This window comes from Myotis myotis, unplaced genomic scaffold (genome assembly GCF_014108235.1).
Source record: "Myotis myotis isolate mMyoMyo1 unplaced genomic scaffold, mMyoMyo1.p scaffold_m19_p_16, whole genome shotgun sequence".
In the NCBI taxonomy this organism is placed as follows: domain Eukaryota; kingdom Metazoa; phylum Chordata; class Mammalia; order Chiroptera; family Vespertilionidae; genus Myotis; species Myotis myotis.
Genome location: NW_023416320.1, coordinates 36,990,583 through 37,004,955, shown reverse-complemented (window position 1 = coordinate 37,004,955; position 14,373 = coordinate 36,990,583). Strand labels below are relative to the sequence as shown.

The window sequence follows — 14,373 nt, the reverse complement described above, 5'->3', positions numbered from 1 at the left end:
TTGCACGAGCCGGGTTTGGGGCCACATGGAGAAAGAGTGGGTGTTGGAAACAGGCGCTCTGGGTCAGGCATGTTGGAGAGGGAGGAAGGCACGGGCCACACTCACCCAGAACTTGCAGACTTGTAGTCGGGTCTGGCCGGATCCCAGGTTTTCGTTTTGCTTAAAAAAAAAAGTATGTATGTGTGTATGTATACATATATATAGTTTATTTTTTATTGATTTCAGAGAGGAGGGGAGGGAGAGAGAAAATCATCCGTGGCTGCCTCCTCCACGCCTCCCACCGGGAACGGAGCCCGCAACCCGGGCATGTGCCCTGACCAGGAATCCACCCGTGACCTCCTGGTTCCTAGGTCGACGCTCAACCACTGAGCCCCGCCGGCCGGCAGCTGTTTCTGTTTTGTGTGTGAGGTGGGGCTTGCGGGATCGAATTAGGAGTGTGTCCGATCCCCTCCGACCCGCGGCTGGCTCTGGCGGATGGAGGCCCTGGCGGGCAGGAGGCTCGGCGGGTGGAGGCTCGGCGGGTGGAGGCTGGCGGGCAGGAGCCCGGCCGCAGCGCCCGCGTCCTCCCTCACTCCCCGCGCGTGTTTCCCCGCAGATCCTCCGCGCAGTGGCCCGCGATGGCTCTGCGGTCGCCGGGCGTGGCCGGACCTCCGGACAAGGTGGGCTACCTGCCCGAGAGACTCCAGAGCAGCCCCCAACACCTGGCCCCCTACTACGCGCCCTTCGCTCCCTATGGACCCCATGGGACCAGCCTGGCCGCCGCGGGGGAGGATTACCAGCCTTTCCCCGTCCCCGTCCCCACCGTGTCTGCGCCCCAGGCCGTGGCCCCCTTCGCGCTGCGGACCGCTCCTCCCTTGCTGAGCCCCGGCCTGGCCCTCCCGAGGGAGCCGCTCTACGAGCTGCCCTGGCCCGGCAAGCTGGCACCGTGGTACCCATTCCCCCCCTTCACCAAGGAGCTGCAACACTTCGTCAGCAGCGGCCGCGACTATCCCGGGGCCACCGGGGAAGACGTGGCCCACATCGGTGGTCGAGGCGACAGCGGCCAGTGTTATGCACCTGAGGTTTTCCTGCCACCGCCGCCCCCTGTGGGTGCTTCCCTGTTGCCCGAGGGGCTGAAGACCTCCCAGGCACCACCTCACTTCCCCAGCAAGCGGCCTGAGGAGGACCCCAAGCTCCTGAGCCAGGAGAGGACGTCGGCTCCTCGCTACCACTTCACCCAGGAGGACCTGCACTTAGTCCTGTACGGATTCCTTCCCGGCCCGGAGCACTCGCCAGAGCGCCTGCACCATGCAGCTTCCGGCCTCCTGGTCCCCGCAGACAGCGCTGGTAAAGTAAAGGCAGTCCGCTTCATCCGGGGTTAGGATGGATGGATGGATGGATGGATGGATGGGGGAACAGAGTGGGGAAGGGGCACTTCAGGGTGAATGAGTCCGGACGAGGTGGGGAGCTGCATGTCTAATATCAGGACTTCTATCAAAGGACAGAGCCTGGGGAGGTCAGGCTCCCATCTGAGCCCTACTTGCTTAATTGCATGACTCCTGAGGTTGGTTGTAGTGAGAGCTAAGGGTGAGGAGAGAAACGTTCCTGCCCTGGACTTGTCCACTGGACTCAGATTTTACCAGGATGTGCCAGGTAGTTAGTTCCATGAGCGCCTCATGCAGGTCATGGAGTCCCAGCTCAGCATCCATCGACCTTGACTTTAGTCGAAGTCAGCATTATCTCTGATTCTCAAGTTCTTTAAATTTGCAAATGGGGTTCCTTTCACCACCTGAAAGGGGTTGTTTTGTGTCTCAAAGGAGAAAGTGTATATGTAAAAGGAGCAGGAAAAATATAAGCATCAAACTCAGGAAAATGGTTACCTCTAGGGAGCACGGAGGGAAACGCCTCATGAAAGGGTTTCATGATACTTTGCAACGAAAAACAAGATGTTACCCCTGCCTTTTCCTAGGGTCCGAGTGTCTTCCTCAAGCTCTGGATCAGGACGCACTTCAACTGCCAGAAGGTAGGCGGCAGACCTTGCTTGGAGTTCTTACCTCAGTTTAATGCAGTGAGTGTGCTCATCCACTTCTCTTTTTGGGGTTCCCCTAGGTCTCTGCCTCAGGCAGATGCTGTTTGGAGGTGTCCCGCATTTTGGTGTGTTCTGCTATAGCCTCATTGCCAAAGGAGTCAGGTTTGGACCCTTTCAAGGTAAAGTGGTCAACGCCAGTGAAGTCAAGACCTACGGAGACAATTCTCTGATGTGGGAGGTAAATGTGCTTTTTTTGTGGGGAGGTGGCTGCTGGAGGAATATCTTGGTCTGTGCCCTCCACCCCTTCCCGGGAGAGGGGACAAGGCAGTAATCTGCTGGCTGTGCTGCCTGCTTTGCAATATAAAGGGGGTGGGGTGAGGGTGGGGGTTCATAATCCATGACCTTGACCAATAACACCTCTGCAAAAATCCCAGGCGCCTTGTGATTGCCCTAAGTCATTTTAGTCTGTGAACATGAGCCAGGGCATACACGTTTAAGGAATTCATACATTGTGCTTATTTATAGACAAAAACAGTTGCTTTAAATAGGATCTAGTGATGCTGAGAAGATGCCAAGGGAAATAAAACCAAATTTAAAATGTTTTGTCATTTGTCTATGAAGTTAGCTAAAGGCTGAGACGCTTGACTTGTGTATGGGGGTTGCAGGCCAGACTGCAGTTGGTCAGAGTATATCAGCTACCCACCCTTGACCCTGAATTTCTAGTTCCAGTAATGTCCTCCAAGGAAGTAAGCTGAAATTCTGACTATGTTGAGCCAGTGCAATTGCCAAGATCAGAGAAAGAAAGCATGGCTTCATTACTATGCATGAAAACTTGGTTGGGATAAAATACAAAACTAACTGGTTGTTTTGAAGCAGTAGAATTGAGCAGAATCTCCCCTTGTTTCCCTTACCTCTGCGCATGAAGTTAACATATGCTCACTGTAGAAACTTGGAAATCAAGAAAGATAAAGGAAGAGTCTTTAAAAATGTCCCATCACCTATAGAGAAGCCCTTAAGCTAATGAAGTTCATTAGGCGTAATATACATATATTCAGTCGTCTCCAGTGTGAGATTTGGATAATAAATTTTTGACACGTAAATTTCAAATTCCGTGCCTTCTGTCTTTCAGATCTTTGAAGATGGCCGTCTGAGCCACTTCATAGATGGAAAAGGAGGTGCAGGGAACTGGATGTCCTTCGTCAACTGTGCCCGGTTCCCCAAGGAGCAGAACCTGGTTGCAGTGCAGTGTCAAGGGCAGATATTTTATGAGAGCTGCAAAGAGATCTCCCAGAACCAAGAGCTGCTTGTGTGGTACGGAGACTGCTATGAAAAGTTTCTGGACATTCCCGTGAGCCTTCAGGTGACGGAGCAGGGGAAGCAGGCGCTCGGGCCCTCTGAAGGTGAGTGCATGCCTTTGCCTCGCCAGTGAGGCGCTCCTGGTGGAAGGACACCTTCCTGCAGCTTCTGGGCAACTGGTGGAGCTCCCCTCCCCCCTGAAGGCTGGAGCCGAGACTAAACTGAAAGTGTCTCTAACCAGGGGGCCTTCCCCCGCTGGAGGACGAGGCCCTCATCTTCCCAAAGCTGCTGAAGCTGCTTCTATTCACGAGGATCCTTTTTCTTGTACCCCCTCACCCTCCACCCAGAGAAGACAATAAAAGCGGAATAAATGGACACGACCTCTGCCTTAGGCGAGCCAGTTTCTGAGTCCTGCCTGCTCAGGCTAATGCAGCCTGGGAAGTCCCGCCAGAGCAGTGCTTTCAGATGGTGGGGTGGGAAATCAAGGCAGTGGTGGAGTTGTGCATGAAAGGAAAAAAGAGAATAAGAATAAAGTAGGATAGAAAATATTGATGTGAATCTCAAGTAAGAGCAAGCAAGCATTGTTTGTGAAGTTGTTTCCCAGGGATGTGTGTGTGTGGGCTGGGTCTCAGTGAATGTATTTCTCACTGTGGGTCTCAGCCAAGTGTGACCAGCACTGAGCTAGATTCACGCTTTGACTTTAATGTGGCTGTGAATACCTGGGCAGTCTTGGGAAGGAGCAGATTCTCGTTCCTGCTTGGGACCTGAGATTCTGCATTTCTATCAAGCTTCCAAGGGATGCTGCTGCTGCTGGCCCTGGACCACATTTTAGTGGCAAGGAGCTAGAGGACCACCAACCCCCTCTCTGGGAGTGAGCCTCTGGAATTTGCATTTTAAAAAGGCTCTCAGAGTGAGCCCTGGGAATCACTGATCTTATAGGTGGGACAGGACAAGTGCAGATTACTGTACTATGTGTGATCAGGTAGAAGACTGCCTTGTGTTACAGTAAGTGCGGTGAGTAGCAGGTAAAAGCCAATGGGAATAGCATCCATCACACACTGCACTGGTTGTCTGCATGCCTGTCTTAGAGCTAGACTGTCCTTCAGGCCAGGGAGTAACCCTAAGCCTTCTTATCCCCTGCTCCTGGAGCCCCATGTGGATTGAATGAAGGAGGAAGACACTGACTCCGTTGGGAAAAGCTGCTTAAGGATGAGAGGAAATTTCGGGGGGCGGGGCGTGTTAGGCAGAAAGAGAGTGGCAGTCTATCTAGGCTGGGGGATGGTGAAGCCAAAGTCAACCAACCACACATTCTCCGGGGATTAGGGGGTGAATAATGGGAGGTATCTTTCCAGAGTCCAAGTAATGAGGGCCTGTCCGAACTGTTTTGGTGAACTGTCGTCCTCCTACCCTAACGTGGAGGTGGGAGCGAGGTGGTGGGCTCTCCTGGGACTCAGAGTTGTCACATACTTAGCACCGCGTCACGCACAGCCTTTTGGTCATTTCCCAAACTATACCATAGCTTTTACTTATTTTTTAAACTTATCTTTATTGTTGGAAGTATTAGAGATGTCTCCCTTTTGCCCATTGCTTTTACCAATTGCTTTTACAACAAAAGTTAAGAGATTTGAGACAAATACATGCTTGATAATGGAGATGGAAATTATTTCCGTCTCCAAATTTATTCATTCCCCTTTTTGAAAAATCCCTTATGTATCGAGCTATTCAAATGTTCATAACTGTTGATGTCTCAGTAATGCTGTTCTGGAAATTTATCTTTAGGAAATAGTCCAAAAGGATTTTTTTATCCACAAGGATTTTTGCTACGGCACCACCCGTATTAGTGAAAAGGCACAATGTCAAGTGCTCAGTAGTAGAATACTTAAGTGAATGAAGACGTGTTCACATGGAATAATATGCAGATAGCAGAGATCACGGCATATAGGCAGCAGGGGTGAGGGTTTGATGGTAAGTGTGGGGAACCCAGCCCGCAGCTACCCCTGCTCCAGTTATGAAGCAAATTCTCCGATGCTCCTGGCACTGTTAAAATACTGTGTGTTTTGGACAATGTGTGTGTGTAGGGGGTGGGAGGGCTTGTAAAGGACTCCATTTGTTGGGAAGAAGTATGGATGAATTCATTTGTTTGCTGTTATGAATGTTTTGGACAAGGTTTTCTCCAAGGCTTTTGGTGAGGATGGGTGACAATCTTTCTCTTAAGGTCGCGGGGCGGGGGAAGGAGGGGCGTGCTCCTGGACCCTATGTGGGCGGGTTACTTGAGTATGCAGCCTGCCGAGTGTGTGTTTTGGGGGCTGGAGGTGTGGAATGTGAAAACAACGCTTAATCCTTCCTCTTAATCCTTCCAAAATTTGGTGTGAATTGTGGGGCAAGAAGCATGGGAAAAAGGGTTGTGAGAGCCCTGGATTAGAAGGAGTAGTTGACCAGCTGAAGGGAGGAAGAAGGAAAAGGGAATAGAATAAAATTAAGATCAATTTCCAAAGACCTGAGTTAAAGATCACTGGCCCCATCTTTAAGACCCCCTTTTCCCATCCCAGGAAGCAGGAAGGCCAGGTATTTCTGACCAGATTCTAGCTCTGAACAAAAAAAAACAAAAAAAAAAACGGTTGCAGCACGGGGGTTCTGAGATTTGCACCTCAATGAAAGTGGTAGACTGGGCTGGGCGATGGATTGCCCTGGGCTTGCGGCTGCCTTCCTGGTTATTTACTTAGTGAATGGTTTATTTCCTTAGCCACTTGTTGAACGTGCCTGGGATGCAGTTGTTAACTAACAAAGCCCCCGATGGATAGCTTCCCTGCTGTCCTGATCCTGAAAAGATTTCCAACTCCAGATTCTTGCATAGACTCACTCCTGGCTCTTTCCTCCCTCCCTGGGGCCAGACAATGAGGTCTCAGGGAAGCCACTTCTCCTGGAATCCTGTGCCCCGACAGAGACCCCTGTAGGTGGCCCCTGTCCTCTCCCTCCCAGCACGTAGACAACCCTCACCTGGCACCTCCTTTGCTAGAATCTGCAGCTCCCTCTCTTAACTTCTCTCTCCTCCCTCTCCTGTTGATAACAACAACTTATCTTTCTCAGTCTTATCACTCAGTGATAGTATCACTCATGGTGGTAAGAACTCATTGTGTCAGCATTAAATTAACCATCATGATAACTCTGTGTTAGGGAAGGCAAGGTACTGTCATCCCTCCTTTGTATGTGAAGATTCTAGCTCTGGAATCCTCCCCCAAAATTCAGAGAAGTGAACTATCCACTAAGGGAGTGCCTAAGACTTTGTAAATGGGGTCAAGTGCAACAGCCTCGGGAGGCCTGGGACATCGTTGTCCTGGGTGAACAGTTTTGAACTTGTAGCTCTGGCTGGTCTGAAAGGGACACAGAGAGTAGAATGTTCTGGTTATATTATTAACCTTTTAACAAGTGCCAGTCAGTGTAAGGTTATGGTGTGAGGTATTTAGGAACCAAGTGATAAATTAGTGTTCCATCATGAAGGGGAGTGGTATTAATGAAAACAAAATTATCTAAGTTGGTCCTTGTCAAGGCTTCCTGTTGGGCACACGAGGGTTTATTATTTTATTATGTTTACTTTAGTACATGTTTAAAATTGCCAATAGTAAGGGAAAGGCGTTAAAAGCTGCCTTGGAGGAAGTAAGAATGAGGTAAGGTCGCTGACCAAGCCCCCGCTCCTGTCCCGTGTTTGACAGAGTCTGCAGAAGGGTACAGATGTGACCGATGTGGAAAGGTGTTTACCTACAGATACTACAGAGACAAGCATCTCAAGTACACCCCCTGCGTGGACCAGGGCGACAGGAAATTCCCCTGCTCTCAGTGCAAAAGATCCTTCGAAAAACGGGACCGGCTGCGAATCCATATCCTCCACGTTCACGAGAAGCACCGGCCTCACAAGGTGAGAACTTAGTTCTGGTAGCAAATGACCCCACCCATGGCCCAGACTGGCTTTCCAGGTCCCGCCCAGAACCCCGGACACACCGAAGGCCTCCTGGGTGCAGGGCCTGCTGTCGCTCTGGACCTGTGATTGAGAGGGAAGCAAAGAGAGAGCATTATGTTTCAACTTGGTGATCCTTTAAAAATTTTACTTCCGATTTTATTTCATTTTATTTTTTCCTTTTGGTTTTTCCCCTTTTCCAATTATTTTTTAACATAAAAATATATAGTGCATACTTGGTAAATACAATATGGAGAAAAAAACAAGACAGAAGCCACCTGATATGCTATGGCCCAAAGTTAAGACATCTTAGGTATAATTCTTTTCAATATGTGTTTGTATTTTTAGTATACTTAGATCATACTGAAGATTATGAGGTTAATTTTCTGACCTAAGATATCACAAACTCATTTGTAAATATAATGGCTGTATCAGTACATCAGATGGTTGCACCGTGATTTATTTAACCAATCCCCTGTTTTGCGCATGTCTTGCCAATGATGATGCAGTGAACGATGTTACATAGAAGTAGTTATTTCTGTTATCCATTATGATTATTTCTGTAATTGGTTGAGCCCCGGTGGGGGTGGGGTGGTGTGCAGGAGGCAACAGATAGATGATGTTCCTCTCTCACCCATGTTTCTACCTATCCTTCTCCCTTCCTCTCTCTCTAAAAATCAGTACAAACATTTTAAAAAGAGAAAGTGATGATTTGACCTTCAAAAGAGTTGTTTTTCTGGTAGACTTAAGGAATAATAATGTATCATGCTTGGTGATCCCAAGGCTTTTTTCATTATTTTCTCTTTGCAAGTTCTCCTTTATCATGACTATACATATTGTTTAACAGTGGGTTTCAAATCTGTAGCCACGAATTCTGTCCAGAGCTCAAGAGGCACATATGTAGCTACTGTCCCAAAATCTGACCTGAATTTCCCATGGACTTTGCCCTCATGTTTGGAGTTTTCAGGTTTTTCCTGATTTTTATTGCTTAACGTTTTTATTCTCTTTTAGTTTTCTTTATTTCATTTACTTTAGCTTGAGTAGTACTTCACTTTTAAAATGATAAAGTATATTTAATTCCCATTGAAGCCCAAAAGAAAACATTTAATTTAATTAATAAAAGAAAAAGCTCCAGTGAAGACAAATGATTTTTAACAAAAATAATCGGTTTCGAAAAGAGAAAAAAAATTGACAAAAATAACAGATGTGGGTATACAACCAACAATGAAAACCCCTGCATTACCATCCTCCTTCCAGCCTTTAAGCCTAAATGCACCCCCTTTTCAGACAATTTGTCGAGCAAACTTCAAGTGGAACATAGATTAAAAATGTTAGGAAATCCCTGTAGTCTAGGGGTGGGAAACGTCCAGCCCAAGGGCCATATAAGGCCCATGAAATAACTTGGTCTAACCCTGCCAAAGCTTTAGGGGTCAGTTAATTAAATGTTTGGCTAAATATGGCAGGCTAATTTCTTTTTAATATATTTTATTGATTTCAGAGAGGAAGAGAGAGAGAGATAGAAACATCAATCAATGATGAGAGAGAATCACTGATTGGCTGCCTCCTACGTGCCCCCTACTGGGGATCGAGCCTGCAACCCGGGCATGTGCCCTTGACCGGAATCAAACCAGGGACCCTTCAGTCCTCAGGCCGATGTTCTATCCACTGAGCCAAACCAGCCAGGGCAAGCAGGCTAATTTTTAAGTTTGATAATTTTGTGTGGTCCTCTTAATGATATTATAAATATCCAAATTACTCTTGGCAGAAAAAAGGTTCCCCACCCTTGCAGTGTAGTCCATAACGATGAGAACCAAGAGTTCATACAAGTCCAGAAGGTAGGTTCTAGCCTTCTGAAATACCTGACCCATGGAGACAGGGCTTTTTTTTTTTTTTTTTCCCTTCAGAAAGCATTGTTCTGATAAATTGTGCAGATTTATACAAGGCTTTAACTTTACTTCATTTTTGACTTCCTTATAAGCTTTTATTTTTGCCAGCATTTCTAATTTCAGGACACAAATTTAGTTCCTTAATTGTGTAACTTGTATGATGACATTCACATTCTTCCTGGAGCTTATTCTGATTTGAACCAGTGATTTCTGGACCTGTGAACTGTCATTTGGATTTTTTTTTTAACACCTTCTTAAATTCTACTAATTGTTCTATTCCACCCTTCCTCTTTCTTGATTTCTTTTTTGTATCACTGGTGTATATCTTCAAGTAATTGTGTTAAAGGATATATAATGAAAAGTTTTCTGAGTCCTTTGAGGATTTTTTTAAAAAATATATTATTGATTTTTTATAGAGAGGAAGGGAGAGGGAGAGGGATAGAGAGTTAGAAACATCGATGAGAGAGAAACATCATCGATTCAGCTGCCTCTTGCACGCCCCCCACTGGGGATGTGCCTGCAACCCAGGTACATGCCCTTGACCGGAATCGAACCTGGGACCCTTCAGTCCGCAGGCCGACGCTTCAGGGGTGGGCAAACTTTTTGACTCGAGGGCCACAGTGGGTTCTTAAACTGGACCGGAGGGCCGGAACAAAAGCATGGATGGAGTGTTTGTGTGAACTAATATAAATTCAAAATAAACATCATTACATAAAAGGGTACGGTCTTTTTTTTCTTTTTTTAGTTTTATTCATTTCAAACGGGCCTGATCCGGCCCGCGGGCCGTAGTTTGCCCACGGCTGCTCTATCCGCTGAGCCAAACTAGCTAGGCCTGTCTGTGGATATTTTAGTCACATATCTCTTTGATGGTTTGCCTGGATACAGAATTATAGGTAGAAATAATTCTCCCTCAGAATATTCAAAGCATCACTCCATTTTTTTTCTTCTATCATTTGGAATCAATCTGGTTCTTTTTTTAAAAATTTATTTATTTATTTGCTTTTGTTAATCCTCACCCAAGGATATTTTTCCATTGATTTCTTTAGAGAGCATAGAAAGGAGGGGGAGAGACAGAGAAACATCAATGTGAGAGAGAGAGACACATCTATTGGTTGCCTCCCCTGGCACGTGCTGGGGATGGAGCCTGCAACCAAGGTATGCACCCCTGACCAGAATCAAACCTGGGACCCTTCAGTCCACGGGCCAACGTGAGCTAAACTGGCCAGGGCACCAATCTGGTTCTTGTTTCTTTGTAAATAACCACTTTATGGAAATTTTGCTTTATCTTTGGAGTTCTGAAATTTTAATAGAATGTGTCAAAATTGGATGTATTTCTATTTTCTTTCTCTTGCTTTGCACACATTGGAATACAAGGTACTCTTTCCAACTGAAGGCACAAATCCTAAGCTGAAAGGAATGATCTTGTTCTTTCTTTGGTTATTATCTGTCTTCTAGGCCTTTGTTCTCTCCTGGAACTCCTTCTGGCCAGGTGTTAAGTTCAATCTACCTCCCTGTGCTTGACTTAATTTTATTTTTATTTTTTGCTTAGCTTTCTCAGAAAGTTCTCTAATCTTATTTTCCAAATCATGAATTTAGCCTTCAGCAGTCAGCTGGTCTGTTCAGTTATTCAGTACTTTTATGTTATTGTTTGTTTTCAATTTCCAAGAACAGTTTCTCTTTCTAATCGCTTCCCTTTTGTAATTTGTTCTGTTTGCAATATTATCTCAAACATCTGATTTTTTTTTTTGCTTCAGTAACAATAATATATGCCCATTATTTAAACTTTAAGCACTACAGAAAAATTAGTGTATTAAGCATATAGTAGGCACTCCATAAATACTTGCTGCATTAATTGCACAGTGATTGCCCTGTAAGGAAAACAGAGTAGGTATTTTGCCCTCGAGGAAAATCAGGGAACAAAGGGTCTGAGTTTAACTGACACACTGGTCACATGTTGACAGGGCAGGACTAATTCAGGCCTCTATTAAACACCACGATCCTATTAAATTCCCTCATTTCACACCTGAAGAAACTGACATCCAAAGATGTTAGATGGTATTAGCATGGGGCAGGCTCTTGACCAGAGCCCATGCCCGGGATTCCTCAGTGTGGTGCCAGGAGGTCTATCTACTACCAATAGACCCTCGGCGTGGGGCTGCTTGATTCTCTGATAACACACAGAATAAATACAATAGTTAACATCATGGGGAAATGAACTTGTTAGGGGAAGATGTGATTCCAACTCTATTCTTTTTTGCCTTAGTGTTCTACATGTGGGAAGTCTTTCTCTCAGTCTTCCAGTCTAAACAAGCACATGAGAGTTCACTCTGGAGACAGACCCTACCAGTGTGTGTACTGTACGAAGGTAGGTGGAACCTCCTGGAAGGGATCTGCCTTGAGCTCTGTTTGGGTGTCCATGGACAGGAACTTGAAGCATAAAGCCTGGCTTACCCCTCACTTCTGCCCACAAACATGCTCACATTTGCTTGTGATGGTCAGATACAACGACCCACTGCCAAATTGGCATTCAGGGCATGTGTGATGAGGAAATGCACCCCTGTCACACAGTAGACTCCCATTAATCTGGTGAAGACTGGCCATGTCTGGGTGCCTGTGAAGGACAGCTTGTGCACCTTACTGAGCAGGGATCCCACCCTACGTATGCCCAGACACCCCACTGTTCAGTGCTTCTCTCCCAGCCCCTCGAATCTGAGTCACCAGTTTAAACTGGTGTTTTATGTCACTGTCAGTGGACCCCAAAAGCAAAGTCATTACATTTCTAATATACTACCTGAAAGTGACAAGGGTCAGAGCATAGTATTGACATGAATGAGGGGATTGGTTATAAATAAGGAGAAGAAAAGAAGTGGCTAAGAAAAGATAATGTAAAAACAGCAGATACTTGGGAATCTATAATGTTATAGTCACTCTGCAAAAGAGTTGGGCAGTTTCTTTACCCTGCAGTTGCTTATATGTTCACACAAAAGCCTGTGCACAAATGTTTGTAGCAGCTTATTTCATAACAGCCCCCGCCCAGATGTCCTTCCGGGGGTAAGTGAAGGGAGCATGGGCTGTATACACAGCAGCCTGGGCGAATCACCAGAGAACTCTGCCAAGTGAGGAAAACCCATAACCCAAAGGTTGCATACTTACCATTCTGTGTATATAACATTCTGAAATGATGAAATTATAGAAATGGAGGATAGATGAGTGGTTGCCACTGCTTAAGTAAGAAATGGGAGTGGGAGGGAGTAGGTGTGTCTACAAAAGGGCAACATGAAGGATCTTAGTGATGAAAATGTTCGTTATCTTAACTGTCAACATCAGTAGCCGGATTGTGATACTCTATTTTGTAAGATGTAACCCTTAGGAAACTGGGTAAAGGGCACACAGAATCTGTTATTTCTTCTGAGTACACGTAAATCTACAAGAAGAACCCAATATGGAACTGACTTATGCATAGACATTGGCCAGTATTAGCTGCTCCTTCTGTAGTGCAGTGTATCTTGGGAGTGGGGTCCTAGGGCCCCCCACCCCCCACCCCCATTAGAATTGCTGGTTTAAATGCTGGTTCCTTCTTAACCCCACAAAGTGTACTTACTGGGCACATTCTCCGGGCTAGGGCTGTCAATCTGCATTTTTAACTAGACCCCAGGTGATCTTAGGCACTGAAAAGCCACTGTTCCAATAGCCAGGGCTGCTCTGAACCCGTCAGGACGACACACGGACCATGTCCTTTTCTATTAAGGCTACTCTTGCTGACCGAGGGTGCTACCCCGGGTTCTCAGCATCAACTGGAGAACGAAGGGGTGGCCTAAGCGATAGTAACCAGGAAAGGAAACCCGTCGTTTCACTGGCCTTCCAGCTGATGGAAGTTTGCTTTTCCTTCTGCTTTCTGTCCTGGCAGAAGTTCACTGCCTCCAGCATCCTCCGCACACATATCAGGCAGCACTCGGGGGAGAAGCCCTTCAAATGCAAACACTGTGGCAAATCGTTCGCGTCCCACGCTGCCCACGACAGCCACGTCCGCCGCTCACACAAGGAGGGCCAGGGCTGCTCCTGCGGCAGCTGCGGGAAAACCTTCCCCGATCAAGACGCCCTGTGCTCCCACATGAAGCTTCATGAAGACTCCTAGCACTGGACAGGCTGCGGACATGGGGGACACTAAGCACTCGGGTTCTGTCTTTGTTTTTCTTGTGTACGTGTGTGTTGTGTGAACAAAAGATGGTTCTACTGAGAGAAGAAACGGAAAAATGGGACTGACCGGTTAGCTGCAATGACCAGATGTACCAACTGGTTTTAATAGCTTTTGAAGAAATGTTTTCCGTCATTTCCAATAAGAATGAAATTTTGGTGAATTTATTGATAAGTAGTGAAAGCTGGCTGTTAATAGTTCTTGAGCATCCTGGAAAAGGAAAAAACCCTGAGAGAGGAGGAGCCACGTTGAATTTCTGGGGTGAAAGAGAAGCCTTTCCTTGGGTCCCCAATTACGATATGGCTGTGGCCGTCACCTGTTACAGTTTCTTCATAGAATAAATTATTTTAAAATTCACTCAAGCCAGAGCATCCTTAGTATTGTAACTAAGTGTTCAGACATGAGTTGATCTCCCATCTTTATTTGGATTTGTCTTAAACCCTCAGTTCTCACTTCTCCCCATCTCATGACAAACGCCTGTTAATTTGGCTGGCCCAGCACAGAATTACTTGGAGGACACGGAAGTTACTTATTCACCCCACCATCTGTGACCTTCACCAATTGGGGAAGACAAATTATTACCAAACCAGGAAAGGTTGACAATTTTGCAATAGAATGAAAAATAAATAAATGTATTTATATTCTAGTTTTAAGCCTGATCTTGTTCCTGATGAATAGAAAAGTGGAATTCTTTGAGGCCTTTCTAATTAGGTGGTTCATGATGGTATATAGACTATTTAAAATGAAACCCATTTTTAAAATGTGCCATAGAAGTTCTCCCAACGCTGATGTGAGTAATTTGGGAATAATCTCTTCGATGTGTAGGGAGACTGCAGACTCACCTCATGGGCAATAATAGCCAATATTTATTGAATGTTAACCCCATGTAAGGGTACCGCTGAGTTCACTATTATAAAAATGAGTGCAAGGAACTGGTGCCTTGAGGGACAAAGCCAGGTGCACCTGACTCCACAGCCCAGCCTGTGACTCAGCCAGGATGCTCTATATGAAGACAGGCAAACAACACACTTGAACA

General features: G+C 46.1%; 1 protein-coding gene across 1 annotated transcript; it reads left to right on the top strand.

Moving 5' to 3' along the window:
• The first annotated feature begins 617 nt into the window (after positions 1-617).
• On the top strand, positions 618-13,277 carry PRDM14 (PR/SET domain 14). The gene is made up of 7 exons (XM_036338228.1): positions 618-1,326; positions 1,949-2,002; positions 2,089-2,246; positions 3,138-3,408; positions 7,015-7,217; positions 11,406-11,507; positions 13,050-13,277. Exons 1-7 carry the CDS (start codon positions 618-620, stop codon positions 13,275-13,277), a joined length of 1,725 nt encoding a protein of 574 aa, XP_036194121.1.
• Positions 13,278-14,373: the final 1,096 nt, after the last annotated feature.